The sequence below is a fragment of the Diospyros lotus genome, chromosome 11, assembly GCF_014633365.1.
Source record: "Diospyros lotus cultivar Yz01 chromosome 11, ASM1463336v1, whole genome shotgun sequence".
NCBI lineage: Eukaryota > Viridiplantae > Streptophyta > Magnoliopsida > Ericales > Ebenaceae > Diospyros > Diospyros lotus.
The window spans coordinates 6,973,190-6,990,689 of record NC_068348.1 but is presented as its reverse complement, the minus strand read 5'-3'; the positions used below and the strand labels follow the sequence as shown (position 1 = coordinate 6,990,689).

General features: G+C 37.0%; 1 protein-coding gene across 2 annotated transcripts in view; it reads left to right on the top strand.

Annotated features, from left to right (window-relative positions):
* LOC127813004 (serine/threonine-protein kinase BLUS1-like) overlaps positions 1-17,500 on the top strand; it is a 56,179-nt gene that overhangs the window by 12,729 nt on the left and 25,950 nt on the right. For both annotated transcript variants that reach the window (XM_052353652.1, XM_052353653.1), the window contains exons 2-8: positions 323-577; positions 728-852; positions 1,009-1,053; positions 10,329-10,410; positions 10,499-10,567; positions 10,746-10,916; positions 11,001-11,066. In XM_052353652.1, the coding sequence (XP_052209612.1) occupies positions 323-577; positions 728-852; positions 1,009-1,053; positions 10,329-10,410; positions 10,499-10,567; positions 10,746-10,916; positions 11,001-11,066 (813 nt within the window). The remainder of the gene's footprint in view (positions 1-322; positions 578-727; positions 853-1,008; positions 1,054-10,328; positions 10,411-10,498; positions 10,568-10,745; positions 10,917-11,000; positions 11,067-17,500) is intronic.

The window sequence follows — 17,500 nt, the reverse complement described above, 5'->3', positions numbered from 1 at the left end:
TGAGGTTCCACAGATATTGTTGCAGTCTGCTATATCTACCTGTACTTATTGAACTGCTTTATTTATGGAATTGTTGTGTTCTGTCTCGTGTCGTTCTTGTTTCAAGACATTATGTGGTGTACTTCTGACTATTTTTGTATGCTGTATCATGCCTTTCTTGTTAGCTCATTCTCTGCTTTGAATTTCTGTAAGGTAGATTTTATATTTGTAATATGATACGGTCAATATTTCAGGTCTAGCTGAAATGAACCATATAGCGAAACTGCTAAGGATTGTTTTATGGTCTCTTAGTTTTCACGTGGAAGCCTCTGCTCTTTTGCAGGATGACATTCGTAGGGAGGCACAAACAATGAGTTTAATAGATCACCCTAATGTAATTAGGGCATATTGCTCATTTGTTGTTGATAGAAACCTTTGGGTGGTAATGCCATTTATGGCCGAGGGATCTTGTTTGCACCTCATGAAGATTGCATATCCAGAAGGATTTGAAGAGTCTGCCATTGGTTCTATCCTCAAAGAAACTCTTAAGGCTCTGGAATACCTTCATCAACATGGACATATTCATCGTGATGTCAAGGTTGGTTAAAGCTAAGGATAATATAATACATTTTGTTAGTAATTAGGCTACTTCTTTTTCTTTCCTTCTCTTTCCATTTTCCATTTTCGTTTTGAAATCCCCTAGGTCAGGTAGGTTGCAATCTGGTTTGTTGAACTTTTTTGGTTGCAGGCTGGAAATATTCTACTTGATAGTAATGCGGTGGTAAAGCTTGCTGACTTTGGTGTTTCAGCTTGCATGTTTGACAAAGGTGATCGACAACGCTCAAGAAATACCTTTGTAGGAACCCCTTGCTGGTAAGATATGTCTGGAAATGTGGTTCTTCTTTCCTGCCTTTCCCCCATTCTAGGATCTTCTTTTTCTTTCTTTTTTTTTTTTTTCTAGTTGTCATCTCTAAAATGTAGATTTCTATGAAATAATGTTTATGAGATTTGATTTTGCTCATCTAATAGGATGGCACCTGAGGTTTTGCAGCCAGGAAGTGGATATGATTTCAAGTGAGTATATTTCCAGCTGCAGTTTTTTTTGTTTTTTGAACTATAAACATTAGAATACGCCTTCATGTTATGGAAATGGAATGCATATGGTGAAAGAGGTAAAGTTGGAACCCTTGATTCCTGTGCTGAACTTGCATTCACTTAGTTTGAGATGACTAGCCCAAATTTTTCGAAGGCACAAATGAAATTCATTATTGCCCCATAACCTGTCTCAATCCTTAAATTAGAGAAGTTAATTGTTTTGGTTTCTTAGAAATCTGAATTTTTGACCCATCAAACAATATTAGATGATTAGATGTTTGTCTGAAAGAGAAAAAGATTTTTTTAAAATAAAGGATAAATATCAAAGAATAAAATAATGCCTTTTAATGAAAGGATTGCACACTATTAAACTTTTGAAGAGGGTAATTGGATAAAGGTGAAGGAGAGAAACCAAGGTTTTTGAAAACCAATTTGGTTTTGTGCCTGGTAGGTCAAATAGGGAAGCTATCTCGTATTGAGACCTTTAATGGAAAGGTCTAGGATAAACAAACAGTTTTGCTTATGGTATTTATAAACTTGGAAGAAGTCTATGACAGAGTCTCTAGAGAAGTTTTGTGGAGAGTGTTGGAGAATAAATGATGCTATTAATAAGGATATGTATCATCAAGCAGAAATGTATGACTTGTAGGGGATATACTGAGGCTTTCTCAATTACAATTGTGATGCCTAGTTAACAACAAGGGAGTGAATTGGGTTCTTTTTGAAAACATAACTTTTTAATTGAAAAGATTGTTTAACTATGTTGAAATTCTCTATTTGATGAATTTCAAGAATGAGATGTACAACCTATTCAAACAATCAATCAAGTACTAAATAAAAATAAATAAAGCAATTGTTGGAATTGCGGTTACACTGGGATAAGTTCCTTATTGATAAGATAAGATATTTAGAATTTGAATTTGTTTCAAATTCATTCGCATTTGAATTTTAACAATATGATGGAATAAGTGATGAGAATTTGAATTAGATTCAAATTCTTATTCCTTTGAATTTTGAAGAGATATGCCTATACATATCTATATCTGTGTGATATCTATAAATAGGCATAGAATCCAATAAAAAATACAACAATCAAAATTAGTTTCTTGTCGTTCATATACTATCTCCGGCATCACCATTCGTGCTTCGGGACGGATAAGGGGTGGACGAATAAGAAAGCTGTTGAGTTGTATATTGTATATTGTATATTGTTGTGTGTGTATATCTCTCCTAGGGTTAGCCTTAGGCTTATGTCATGACCTATGTTTATGTCATGACACATGTAGTGTTTGCATCTATATAGGTTGTAATCTATTAGTTTGAGAATACAAAAAATATCTATCTTTATCGGTTTATCCACATGGCATTAGAGCCATCATACAAACCCTAGATCTAAGCCTCCATTACATGAGTCTCTCTAACTCCGGCGTACGTCCCTTTCCGTTGATCTGACCTGCGAAGTTGTTGCCGTCGCCAAATCCATATCTAATAGATTTGACCGTCACTGACCTCGCGAAATCACCTCCAGCATCGACCGTCACCGACCTCCTGAAGTCGGCGCTGCTAACCTTGCCCGCGACCGCCTCACCATCGATCTCGTTGAACTCGCCTGCGATTGCCTCACCGACGATTTCGCCCGTCGACGCCATCACCCAGATCCGAGTGCTGACCTTTAGTTTTGAATAGATCCTGCCATTGCCAACCTTCAGATCTACCCAAATCCGACCGTTGACCTTTAGATCTGCAACCTTCAAATCTGCTTAGATCCGACTGCCGCCATCTTCTATCGGCTGCCGACTTTCAGATCTACCCAAATCTGACCATCACAAACCTTCAGATTTGTCTAGATTTGGCTGCTGATCTTCAGATCTGAACAGATCTAGCCGTTGTTAACCTTTAGATTTGCCCAGATCCTGCGTATGTGTCTCGCCTGCCATTGCCACTGTTGTTGTTGTTTTAGATATGCTTAGCCCAGATTTGCTATCGTTGCCATCCACCTTCGTCGGTGCTCCGAGCGAGTCTCTGCCACTCCGTTTTTTGTGCTGTTTCAGATCATCCAACCTTCCCTTTTGGATTATTTTGACCCCTTTTGTCTCATATTTTTGCTCTTATAGGCCTTTAATCTAACATGGCAGGTACCAGTAAATCTGCCTCTTTCTCCGGTATCCTATCTCCCTCTCTAGCCATTGTTACTGAGAAGTTAGTGGGTAGTTCTAATTATCTCTCTTGGTTTAAGGCCATTGAACTATGGTGTATGGGTTAAGGTTTAAATGATCATCTAACTACCAAGGCTGAGGATGTGATCGCATACCAAACTGAGGGGAAGAAAGCGGATGCTCTATTATGCAGTCTCTTGTGGCAATCGATTGATCCCTCTCTTCACCTAATCTATACCAACTATATCGCCTGTTGTGAGTTATGGAGTCAAGTTAAGGCTCTCTATACAAATGACATCAAACGCCTGTATTCGGTAGTGTCTAATCTAATTAATTTAAGACAACAGGGTTTGACTCTTCCCGATTTCCTTGGTCGATGGCTTCTCTTAAGGTGGAATATAACTCACTTTTACCTACTAGTAAGACTGCTACAGAGGATCTTCCTCAAAGAGATAAGTTCTTCATGGTTTGTACCCTTGCTGCTATAGGTTCTGAGCTTGCTCCTGTTCATGACCAGATCCTTGCCAGTCCTAACGTCCCTACGATGGATGAATTATATTCCCGTCTTCTTCGGGTTTCTTCTGTTCCTACCGTGACTTCCTCTTCCACAGGTGATAATTCAGTTATGGCTTTGCAAATTTAGGGTCATAGAGCACAAGGAGGAGATCGTGGTGGTAATCAGGGCAGACGCCCCAAGTGTAACTACTGTCAAAAGTGGGGGCATACTAAGGAACAGTGTTATAAGCTGCATGGTCGCTCTCCTTGTGTTAATGGATCTCGATCTAAATCTTCTGATGGACATCTATTAAACTCTTTACTTCTCACTGGGGCTGACTATGACGAGTATCTAAGGTATAAGACACCCCAACAATCCTCATCTGCCTCTATCGCCCACTCTGGTGATTCCATTGCCTGTCTCGCTCGGTCATCCTCTTTAGGACCGTGGGTCCTGAACTGAGGTGTTTCTAACCATGTATTTGGTAATTCCCATCTTTTCTCTCATTTTACTAGTTCTGTTTCTTTACCTTCTGTAACTTTGGGTAATGGTTCCAAAGCAATTGCTAAAGCTATTGGCACTACCAAACCCCTACCTTTTCTACCTTTAGATTATGTCCTTTATCTTCCTCATTGTCTTTTTAATCTTGTAGTGTCAGTAAACTTACACATGCCTTAAATTGTTCTATCACATTCGATGACAATTCTGTTACTATCCTGGATTGCGAAACGAGACAAATGCTTGGCGTCGGATGTGAGTTGGTCTCTATCGCCTCAACCTTCCTAAATCTCCTATTGTTTGCTCAGTGAGTGAGTCTTCTGCTCTTCTCCACAATCGTTTGGGGCATCCTAATTTGGCTAAGTTTTAGAAGATGGTTCCCAGTCTGTCTCCTACGTGGTTGTCTTTCCATTGTGAGTCTTGTTAGCTTGGGAAATAGTCTAGAACTTATTTTCCAAAGCGTGTCAATAATTGGGTTGTGTCCCCATTTGCTTTAGTTCATACCGATGTCTGGGGTCCTAGTTGTGTCGTGTCTGTTTTAGGTTTTCAATATTTTTTCACGTTCATCGACGGATGTTCTTGATGCACGTGGTTATATTTAATGAAAAATCGTTCTGAGTTATTTTTAAGTTTTGAATCTTTTTATGCTGAAGTCAAAACGCAATTTCATACATCTGTTCAAGTATTGTGCAGTGACAATGCCCCTGAATATTTTTTTGCCCCCTTTACTACATTTATGTCATCTCAGGGGATCTTACATCAGTCGTGTTGTGCCTATACACCATAGAAAAATGGGGTTGTTGAACGTAAAAATAGACATTTGATTGAAACTGCTCGCAACCTTCTTTTACACCATCATGTTCCCCTTTGTTTTTGGGCTGATCCTGTCCTCACTGCTTGCTATCTCATTAACAGGATGCCTTCCTCTATTCTTCAGCGCAACATTCCTCACTCTCTCTTGTTTCCTGATCAACCATTATATGTTCTTTGTCCTCATGTCTTCAGTTGCATGTGCTTTGTCCATAGCATGTCTCCTGGTTGGGATAAATTGTCTGCTTGGCCCATCAAATGCATTTTTCTTGGTTACTCCTGACTTCAAAAGGGTTTTAAGTGTTACTCTCCTGACACTTGATGCTATTTTCTTTCTGTTGATGTTACATTTTTTGAATCATCCCCTTTCTACTCTTCATCCCCTTTTGAGTGTCATCCCATATCCAAGGCCATCCCTATTCCATCTAGTCCACCTATTCCTATTATCCCATTACAAGTTTATCATCGGCGTTCTCCGACTTAGTCTCATGATGGTATTGATGATGTCACTACGCATACTCCAGCTTCTCCTATTGCCCCAGCGACTCCTGCTGTCTCACACCCTACTCTGGCATCTCCACTTGCTGCGGTCCTACCTTCTGAGGATCAGTTTCCCATTACCATTAGGAAAGGTACATGTCCTACTTGCAATCCTCATCCCATTTATAATTTTCTTAGTCATCATCGCCTATCTTCCCCTTTCAATGCTTTTCTTTCTTCCTTATCCTCTATTTCTGTTCCCAAGATTGTTAGCAAGACACTTTTTGATTCAGGGTGGCGACAAGCAATGGTAGACGAGATGACTGCTTTGCATTCCAATGGTACCTGGGATTTAGTTCCCTTACCCCCAGGGAAATTTCTTGTTGGATGTCGGTGGATCTATACTATCAAGGTTGGTCTTGACGGACAGATTGATTGGCTTTAAGGCCTATTTGGTTGCCAAGGGGTACACCTAGGTTTATGGTCTTGACTATGGTGATATATTTTCCCCTATGGCTAAAATGTCTTCTGTGTGTTTGTTTCTCTCTATCGTCGATATGCGCCACTAGTCGTTGTATCAGCTAGACATTAAAAATGCATTCTTACATGGTGAGCTTCAGGAAGAGATTTATATGGAGCAACCTCCTGGGTTTGTTGCTTAGGGAGAGTTTAGTTTAGTTTGTAAACTCTGTTGCTCACTATATGGTTTAAAACAGTCTCTGAGAGCCTGGTTTTGTAGCTTCAGTGTTGTTATTTAGGAAGTTGGTATGACTCCTGATGAGTCTGATCATTTAGTTTTTTACAAAAACACATCACAGGGGAAATGTATATACTTGGTAGTCTATGTGGATGATATTGTCATTACAAGTGATGATCAGGATGGTATTGCTCAACTGAAGAAACATTTTTTCCATCATTTTTAGACTAAGGACTTGGGGTTACTTAAGTACTTCCTTGGTATCGAAGTTGCTCAGTTTAGTTCTGGTATAGTTATCTCAGAGTGAAAGTATGTGTTAGACATTCTGGAAGAAATTAGGATGCTTGATTGTAAACCTATAGATTCTCCTATGGATCCTAATGTAAAGCTTTTACCAAGACGGGGGGAGCAAATCCTGGGAGATACTGCAGGCTGGTGAGAAAAATTAATTATCTCACTATCACTTGACCTGACATTTCTTTCTCAGTCAGTGTTGTCAGTTAGTTTTTACAATCTCCGATAGCCATGGAGATATAGTTGTCTGAATTCTTAGGTATATCAAAAGAGCTCCAGGTAAAGGACTATTATATAAGGACAGGGGGTCATACTCAGGTAGTCGGATATTTTGACGCTGATAGGGCAGGTTATCCATCTGATACACAATCTACTTCAGGATATTGCGTTATGGTTGAAGGGAACCTGGTATTTTGAAAAGGTAAAAAGAAAGATGTTGTTGCAAGTTCAAGTGCAGAAGCAGAATATTATGCTATAGCCTTAGCAATATGTGAATTTATCTGGTTAAAACAATTGCTTAAGGAACTCAAGTTTGGAGAGATATCACAGATGAGGTTAATTTGCGATAATCTAGCCGCGTTACATATTGTCCCCAATCCAATTTTTCATGAGAGGACCAAACATATCGAGATAGATTGTCACTTCATTCGAGAGAAGATTTTATCTTGTTGTATTACCACAGATTTTGTCAATTCAAATGACCAGTTAGCAAATGTCTTTACCAAATCTCTTAGGGGTCCTCGAATTAGGTATATTTGTAACAAGTTTGGTGCATATGATAGATATGTTTCGGCTTGAAGGGGAGTGTTGAGTTGTATATTGTATATTGTTGTGTGTGTATATCTCTCCTAGGGTTAGCCTTAGGGTTATGTCATGGATATTGTCATGACCTATGTTTATGTCATGGCTTATGTCGTGACCCATGTAGTGTTTGTATATATATAGGTTGTAATCTATTAGTTTGAGAATACAAAAAATATCTATCTTGATCCACAAAAGCTTTTATAGTTTTCTTCAACCAAGGTTGTTAGACAAATTAGTTTCAATTATTCCGCTACGGTATTCTTACATACTGTATGCAATTTTTATTAAAGTTCTACAACAATAAAGTAAAAGAGTCAAGAAGACAAGAAAGCAAACTCAATCACTTAGAGGTTCAATTATTCAGCATTCATGAAGCCTATGTCCTCTCTCCTCACGTCACAATTTGGGAGTTCCATTATACTATTGGAATCAATAGTGCACCTTCTAGTTTGCAAAAGTGCTAAAAAAACTTTACATAGTCCCATTGCCTCAGCAAGTATAATCCTAGCTCACAGCTAGATAAAAATTCCTCACACTAATGGTGAGTAATAGAATGAGAATGAAAAGCTCATGCTTCACAAGACAATGAAGGAAAAAAGATATTATAAGGAATCAACACTCCTTCAATTGATTAGAAAGGAGTCAATCTCTCTTGAATAAACTCCGAAAGTAGGCTCAAGAGTAGAGATGATGCTCAATAGAAGTTTGAGAGATAGCTTTCAAAGGATGACTTTGATTGAATCTCCTGTTGTATATATTTTTCAAACCTTAATTGACGATAGTAATTATAGAGAAGTCAAGGACTTGAAAAGCTTCTGTGAAGAAAAGAAAAGGAACTGAAAGAACAGAAATGAGGATTTACTGAAGAATAATCCTTAATTACCAAAAGCAGTGAATCAGTTGAGTATTCATAGACTTGAATACTCAACTGATTTTGTTAGAAATAAGGATTAAGAAAAGAAAAGGAACTGAAAGAACAGAAAAGAGGATTTACTGAAGAATAATCCTTAATTACCAAAAGCAGTGAATCAGTTGATTATTCTTAGACTTGAATGCTCAACTGATTTTGTTAGAAATACTACTAACTTGTACAGCTGTACAAGAACAAGTGGACAAATCCTAACAAACAAACAAACTAACTGAATTCAACTGTAACAACAGTAACAGCTTAATAACAAACAAAACTACTCCTCTCTAAAGGGCTGATCTTTTGAATTGCAGAATAAGAAAGATTTCATCAATCAAATCAATTTGTGCAATTCAAGGATTCAATTTTGAATTTCCAAGATTGAGAATTTAGTTGATTGAGTTCTTCTTTCAGTCACTGGTTTAGATCCACCGACTATTCTGTCCAGTTTCTGTCAACTGAAAGGCTCATTCAGTTGACTGAATTGGAACTTGTAAAACTTTCTACCAGCTTTCAGTTGACCGAGAAGGGCATTTAGTTGGCTGAGAGATCTTCTAGTTGACTATGATCTAGTCTGGTCAACTGAGATATTCTTCCGTAAAACAACTTTTGTTCTCTTCCAAGTTTCAGTTGACTCTATGCTCCTCCTTTTGGTCGAATTAATTGCTTCAGCAGACTTAGATTTGAGTTATTTGACATAGTTCCGAGTTTGGTCAACTATAAGGCTTCTTCCAGTTGACTGAACTAAGGATATTTTGTGAAAATCTCTCTTTTCAATCCAAAAATTTGTGTGGAACATGGTTTAACATTTTAGATCAAATAAAATAATTTTATTCAAAGTATTTCAATGGTCTTTGTAAAAGTTCTCATTGAGAAAATTGTTTTAGAAAAGATTATTGAACATCCTCTATTATGAAACCTAAATTCATGATCTCCCCACTTGAGTCTTCTCCAAGATTGGATTGCTTCCACTCTTCAGGGCTTTCACTTGATTCTTTAAGATCTTACTTCTATTAAGTATCTGGAAAGCTCACTCAAGTAAAACATTAGATAAACAAATATTTTGTTATCATCAAAGTCTGTGTTGTTCCCTTGAGGAAAACAAGTTGGATTGCATCAAGGATCTACATTGTGCCTTTACCTCTATGTTGTTGTGATGGATGAACTTTCAAAGCACATACAAGAAGTGCCTTGGTGTACGTCATTTGCAGATGATATTGTCTTGGATTGATGGATGAGACATAAGAAGGATTGAATAATAAAGAATGATGAAGAAACACTTAAAGAATCCAAAAATTTTAAGTTCAGTAGGTTGATAAGTATGTAGAATTGTAACTTCAGTAAAAACAGGTGTAGATGATGAAAAAACATTTCTTTAAAAAAATTCAAATAATTTCATATGAAATCTATAATACTTATGAAATTAAACTAGGGAAAAAATCGTCTACCCCCACTAAGGCTGGGTCCTAGCTCCACCACCGGCTGCACATCCATTTTAACATCCTCATTTTGGTTACACTCATATTTTACGTTTTAGTGCTTTGCTACCCAACATTTTATACCATAGAACAAAACTAGTCTTATTGCCATCTAATAAAATTTTCCTTTTAGCTTCAAAGGAATTTTACTATTGCATAAAATGTGGATGCACTTTTCCATCTCTTTAGATGATTTATCCAAAATATCTGAATTGGTATTTTCTTTGAAAGACTTGATCTTCACACTTCACCATAATTTTGTTTAAACTTATATTTTTACTAAACTTACATTCCCTATATTTGGTTTTTAGTTTGTTGAACTTAAAACCTCTAGATTCTAAATTATTCCTCAAGATCCCAAGCTTATATTCACTTCTTTTGTCTCATCCACCAATAAAATGTCATCTACAAATAGCATACACCAAAGCACCTCTTTCAGATGATAGATCACTGTTATATATGCTTGATTAGCCAGAGTTTATGTTCAATGGTGATTTAAGATATATGTATGGAATTGCAACGATAGCTTGTCAATCTGTGAAGTCTAGAACATTAGTGCTTGTGAATGTGAATGAGTTCTCTGGTTTAGGATAAATGAGTTACTAGCTAGTTGCTTGCCATCATTGTTTTACAGAGCTGACATTTGGAGTTTTGGAATTACTGCATTGGAGTTGGCTCATGGTCATGCACCTTTTTCAAAATATCCCCCAATGAAGGTATATGGTTACGTCCGATGAGGATTCACCAAAAAATCACAAGGAACCTGACTTATTTAACATGTTTTTCACTTTTATTATGCCACAGGTTCTCTTAATGACCATACAGAATGCCCCACCAGGCCTTGATTATGATCGTGATAAGAAGTTCTCTAAGGTATCGCTGTTCCTTTTGGGGACAAACAATCATTGTGTAGGCTGTTGCTGAGAAATAATTGGATTATGTAAATCAAGTTCGCAATCATATCTGCTCTATATGGTCAGGCACCCTGTATGGTTGCCAATTCATTTTCAGTTGTCTATTGGCATATTAAATGATTTTCTGTGCCTAACAGTCTTTTAAAGAAATGGTTGCGATGTGCTTGGTGAAAGATCAAACAAAGCGGCCTACTGCAGAAAAATTGTTAAAACATTCTTTCTTCAAGCATGTTAAGCCTCCAGAGCTTTCTGTAAAGAAACTATTTGCTGACTTACCACCATTATGGAATCGTGTGAAAGCCCTCCAGGTATGTCATCATAGTGCCATGATGCTGTTCTTGTGTTATCTTTTCTTGTTGCATCTATTGACTGGAATTCTGAAAATTCTGCAGCTAAAAGATGCTGCACAATTAGCGCTGCGGAGAATGCCTTCAGCAGAACAAGAAGCAATATCACAGGTTAGAGACATTAACCAAAGTATATGTTTTATAGTTAGATTTGCAAAATGGTGCAACTGTTATATATGGACAGCATTACCCCAAATGATTGTTTTTGCATTGAAGCAACTTATTTTTAGATCATTTTGTCTGACCTTTTGACCATAAAATGTTTGGCCAATTGTAAGAGTGAGAAATTACTCCCCAGGTGGTTTGTATTTTTCATAATTTTACTACTGGAACAGTATTGGTCAAAAAAACTTTAGGAAGACTAGGAAGGCGATATGTTCTTTCACATCTGTTTGATGGCAGCTTATTCTTTCAGTTTTTTGCTTATTTTATATCTATTGGTAATTGATATTGTAATGATCTGGACTTTCTTAATAATTGAAAATCATTGGGCTATTTTTTTAAAATATTCTCCTAGTAATGCATCTTCCAAAATCCTTAAATTTGAGCAGTTTTATTCATTTAAATAAAAAAACTTAAATTTAAATATTCAATTCAACACTTAAACAAACATAAAACTCTTTCCTGATCCTCACAAAGCAGGGAGCCTCATGCACTTTGGACACCTTACTTAAATGATCCCAAAATTCACTTGACTTTATGGAATTATAATTTAACATGTATAGTCAGTGGGCAAATGTTTCCAGAAATAATCCACAGACAATTTAGGAAATTCAACTCTTTTTACTAAATTTTCCTAAATAATATTTCACAATTATCAAACTAACACATTAAGGTCCATCTATGAATTTTCTGGAATTATGACCTCTAGTCTGGCCTTTCAGATTTTCCTTCCAGGATGCCAAACCTGCCCAAATCACTGAACCACCCTTTTCCTTGTTTTTTCCTTAATGTCCATTATAGCTTCAATATATCAATTAAAATTACTTCAATAAAACCTTCAAGATCAGAATAATCAACAATGCAATAACCTTTCTCTTGGAAACACAATAGGCTCCAATCATGTTCCAAAATTTTGAGATGTTTCTAAGCACAAGTTTGGCCATTATATTGAAAAGAAACTAGCTACTGCATTCTTTTGAAATTGAGGAAATGGAAGGCTAAGGAGACAAGGTAATAAGGAAAAGAGTGCCATAGGCTCTTTCCACCTTGCTATGCATCAATGCACATCTTCGTGGCATATGACTCATAAAAAATTATCTTCTCTAGCTTATAGTGTTTTTCAACCTGAAAAATGAGTTGCATTACCTACAAGAGCTCAATGAGTTCTCCATGCGGACATGTGTGCACCCATCAAAGAATGCATTATGTTCAAGCCATAGGCAACATATGATGCATTTTCAACTCTAGCAAATCATGTATAACACTTCAACTTCTCTAGCATTTCATAGTCTAACTCGTACTTGACTTGGGAAGCAACACTAATCACCCCATTCTCAACAATACTTAGCAACAACATCCTTACGCTAGACTATTTGTGCCACAAATAAAACATAGTATCCATCATTTGTAAAATGCATTAAATATAACACATCTATGCATGAATGATCAGTGCAATGCAAGGAGAATGTACCATAAAAAAGTTTTGTTGAAACTAGCCAAAATTGTATAGGATATCTTCCAAAAATTTCACCTCTTCTAGAGTTTTCTTCTTCACTTCCAGTCACTTTCACGACAAACTCCAAAGACCAGAGTTTTCCTACACACTCCTGCAACTCCCAGCCCTTGGTTTTCACCAATTCTTCCTACAGCGCTCTCCAGAATTTCCCAAAGTAGTAGGCTACCTGAAATAAAGAAGATCTGGAATTTTAGCTTGTTTTTCCTATCTTCCCTCAACCATTTCAACATAAATTGGTTAAGAAATAGGTTATACCCACTAGAGAATTTTTCATCTCAATCATGGAAGATTCTAGGATTTTTATTTGATTTTTCCTTAATTATCCTCATTTTATCTAAGAGATATCTTGGAGTTTCTTCCATGTTGCATGATGTATTTCTTTATACATCTGCTATTGACAGATTGTAAAACGACTACTATCAAATATTTTCTGGAGTTTTTCCAAAATTTTAAACCACATTTTCCATAATTTTGGGCATTTTCCCTACTTTCTGAATTTCTGCAAGTTACGCAATTACCAAAAATTCAGAAATAATCTCCAAATAAAAAATACAATTGCATATAAATCAACAAGTCTTATGTTAACCCAAGTCTTATATTAGAGCTATTCTATTTTTTCATTTCATCGCTCTGTTACATTTTCTATCCTCATCTCTCTTGCTTGATTTTTTTTGGTCATGAATACCATAGGCAAACCTCTTCCCTACTACCAGGACCAATCCCTCAACCACTGCCTTGAACTAGGTGGACCAACCCCCTCCTATGCACCACCCTAAATAGAAGAGACACTTGAACACTAGCATGGTTTAGTGGGTCAGCATTAACGTGAAGGTTATGTATATGAGTTTGTGCTGGGGCATACAAGGAGGCCTGGTAATTACATCTCAAGACTAGTTTTTTACTATGTCCTTACTACAATGGGCATACCTCTTTTCTGTCCCCCTACCATGGCCACCAAAACCACCACTAGGGTATTGACTGCCATGATCTCCATGAAGAGTGCTAGAATGCAGGAGGCTGATCGTAATTTGGGTGGTCCCTCAACCTATGATGCATTATGCTGTCAAGTATAACATGACAAAGCCTCTAAAAAGTTCCATATCAATGTTTAATAAGCATGAAGTTATGAGATCAAACTCTGCTGATTGATTACTGTAAAGATGAATCACATAAACTTACTAAGACAATTGACTGTGTTTTTCAATGTCTATTTAATGTGTTTAATCATCCTGCAATAACCAGACCAGATAAAAGTTCTTAGATTGTGTGATTGTTGTTTATCAGGCAGACTCATTTCCATGATTTTGTACAGCACACTGATTTTCTACAACCGCAGTCTGCCTTTCAATTCCACCATCGTTGCTGTATAATAGTAGTTCTACATTTGTTTTGTCTACGTTATCTCTTAGGTAAGGGTTCTTTATGAATCCCCTGGTGTGTAAGAGGCCTAATTCATGAAAAGAACATGGGGTTATAGGGGCTTTGTTCATGGAGAAGAAAGCATCCTGAGAGGGAAGAACAGAGGACAATTCAGTCTTTGTTGTGTGCGTGTAGGTTAGTTGACTTTTTGTAGAAGTTTTCTGGCTTGTATGGGGGGCAGCAACCAGTTGGCATGTGCAATGGAATCAAAACAAACCTTCCAAAGGTGCACATGTTGCATTGCACCAAGGTTGCGCACAGCAGAATTTTTGACACTGGAAGTCTTTGTTTAGCAATGCAGCAATTCAATAAGAGAGCTTAGATCAAACAGTATATGAAAAGCCTTGAATGGCTCAAGTGCAGCACTTAGTGTGTTGTTGCAAGGATTGAATAGGATTCCATGTCATGAAGCCTGAAGAAATACTTTGAGCCTGCATTTTAATTTGAGGATTGGACTCTACGTAATATCATCCACTTGTTGATCATATTTGAGGTCATATGACTTTTGTCCTACCTATTTCTATCCCGCAAGTAGACGGATCGTGACAAGTAATACAGTGGTGAATAGAGTGTCGTACCCACGAGGACTAACTTTTGACGTTTAATTTAATTGATTTAACCTTAACCTAAAACACACACATTAACAATGACTTCAACTGCAATGAAAACTAATTTACGAATAAAATATGCAATTAGAACAATTTCTTTTGATTTAAAACTTACAAGACTAAGGCACTAGGGTTTGTGAATCCACCATCGGCCTTCTATGATTCAATTATTCATTACTCGGGTCTTGTTATTCCTTATCTTAGGTTGAAAATCGATGACCCAATTACAACCGAAAGCCTTTCTCGATGGTCATTCAGTTCTATGTATATATATGAGATTAACTATCTCTAGTCAACCTTCGAACATATAAACATGCATTCAATCACGGAGATTATTACAAAATGATTTCACAGGGCATAACGGTATCTCTACCTATTATAGGATCCTACGTTGTTTGTTACTATGTCTAATCCATATTGAATCTCTCGAAAGCAACACAAATCACAAATACATTTCAATGGTGATCAACCATCAAAACGGCATTATAAACATAACAAACAATTAACCCGAATGAATAAGGAAATAACAAACCGAGCAACTTTAAATTAAACCATTAGAAGTCGAGGTTTCATCGTTCACCCTAGCTATAAATGCTTAGCAATGCATCCTTACAATCAAAAGAAAAAGAAAAGAGTTGGAATCCATAGCAAAGAATTGAGAAAGAAAAGAAAAATACAACCCAAGAGAGTCTTCAATCTTTCGTCTGCTTCTCTTCCATCCCAAAACTCCCCAAATCTCCCAAGAATAAGTCTTTATATTGTTCTCTTTAGGTTATCAAAGTCCTACACCTCGAAGGAGTCTATCCCTCTTTGATTTGGATTGAAACGGGCTTAAAACGGCCTTTTCACGAAGCTTTGAACCCTACAGCGATATGCTTGTTACTGCAGACCTGTGAGCTCTAGATAGCAATTCTTAAAGCGGTCTTACGCATTTCGCTGTAAGACCGTGAGCTCCAGATAGCAATTTCTAAAGTGGTCTTACAGCGGTATGCATTCCGCTGTAAGACCGTGAGTTCCAGAAACTAACTCTTATAACGGTTCTACAGCGGAATGCATACCATTGTAAGCCGTTAGCCTTTTTCTTTTGCTTCTTGCTTTATCATTTTTCACTTTTTGCTCTCAATACTATTTTGCTTTCTTTTGAATCGATACCCGACCGTGCCTCCATGCTTTATTTCAACTCCCATTATGCACCAAAATCACTCTTTTTGCTCCATGTCCGCTTTACATGTAATGTGTACCTATATTGACAATATTAAGCCCAAAATGAGTAGCAATCATGTTTATTGTGCACATTGTGCTGGCCAATTGTGACTCATTTTTAAAATGCAGTAAGGATTTTATCTCTATAGTCAAATCCAAACCAAGTTGAGTTATGGTTCACAAATAGTTTCTTTTATTTGACTGTTCATGAATTATTTCTTGGACCAATTAGGCTGTTTAATAGGTAGCTTTAAGATGTGAGTTTGCTGGATATAATAATTGTGAAACCATGTGGTGATGTTTTGCAGTTTCTCTATTCAAATAAATCAGTTTATAGCACCAGAAATAAAAGTTTTGTAGACTTTGGTTGCTCAGGTGAATTTAGCTGTGCATGTCACAGTTGCTAGGAAACGCAATTTGGCTAGGGAACTGCACTTGTGGGGATGACATGAGTACAATAATTTTCAGTAAATTCAATGAACAATTTTTGAAAACCCCAAGTAAACATTTTGTATACTTTGGGAAAATGTTTGGGATGCTACAAGGGAAACTCCAAGAAACCAAAGACAAACTTGTCAAGGGTTTTGTGGATTTTTCCCTTAGTTTAAAGTAATCATCCTTCATGCTTAGTACATATTTGCTAAAGCATTACTATTAGTGTGATAGTGATTGGGAGAGAAAACTTGAGAGATTAGCCTCTCAATTCTATTATTTATAGGATAATTACAATCAATGATGGAGCTAATCATGGAAATAATTACAGATATGAGGATAATTATAACCTAGCTAATTACCCTAATTATCATCTAATCATCAGTTACACATTCTATACATGGAAGAGAATAAATCTCATAAATCTCACACTCCCCCCTCAAGCTAGAGCATATATATCATATGCGTCAAGCTTGTTGCAAATGTAGTTTATTCGAGAACTCCTGAGTGATTTTGTGAAGGCATTTGCAAGTTGATTATTAAAGTTGACAAACTTAGTGACAACAACACCTTCAGCTAATTTTTCTCTGATAAAGTGACAGTCAATCTCAATATGTTTGGTCCTTTCATGAAATACTGGATTTGTGGCGATGTGTAGTGCAGCCTGATTGTCACATACAAGTTTCATGGGAGATGCTCCACACAACTTTAGTTCTTGAAGAAGTTGCTTGAGCCATATAGGTTCACATGTTGCATTAGCTATGGCTTGGTACTCTGCTTCAGCACTTGACCTTACTACCACATTTTGCTTTTCCAAGAAACCAAATTACCTCCAATTGGAATACAGTACCTTGAAGAAGATCTTCAATCAGAGGGAGATCATGCCCAATCAGCATCTAAATAGCATCGAATCTCCGAATGTCCCCTATCTTCATAGAGCAATCCTTTCCCTAGTGCACTCTTAATATACTTCAGAATATGGAGAACAACATCCTAGTGAGAGTCACATGGTAAGTTGAGAAATTGACTGGCCACACTCACAGTAAAAGAGATGTATGGTCTTGTTACTGTGAGATAATCCGACTTTCCCACCAGTCTTCGATATCTCCTAGGGTCTGATAATGGCTCCGCCTGTCCAGGTAGGAGTTTGTCATTAGGTTCCATTGGAGTCTCAATTGGTTTGGAATCTAATGGACCTATTTATT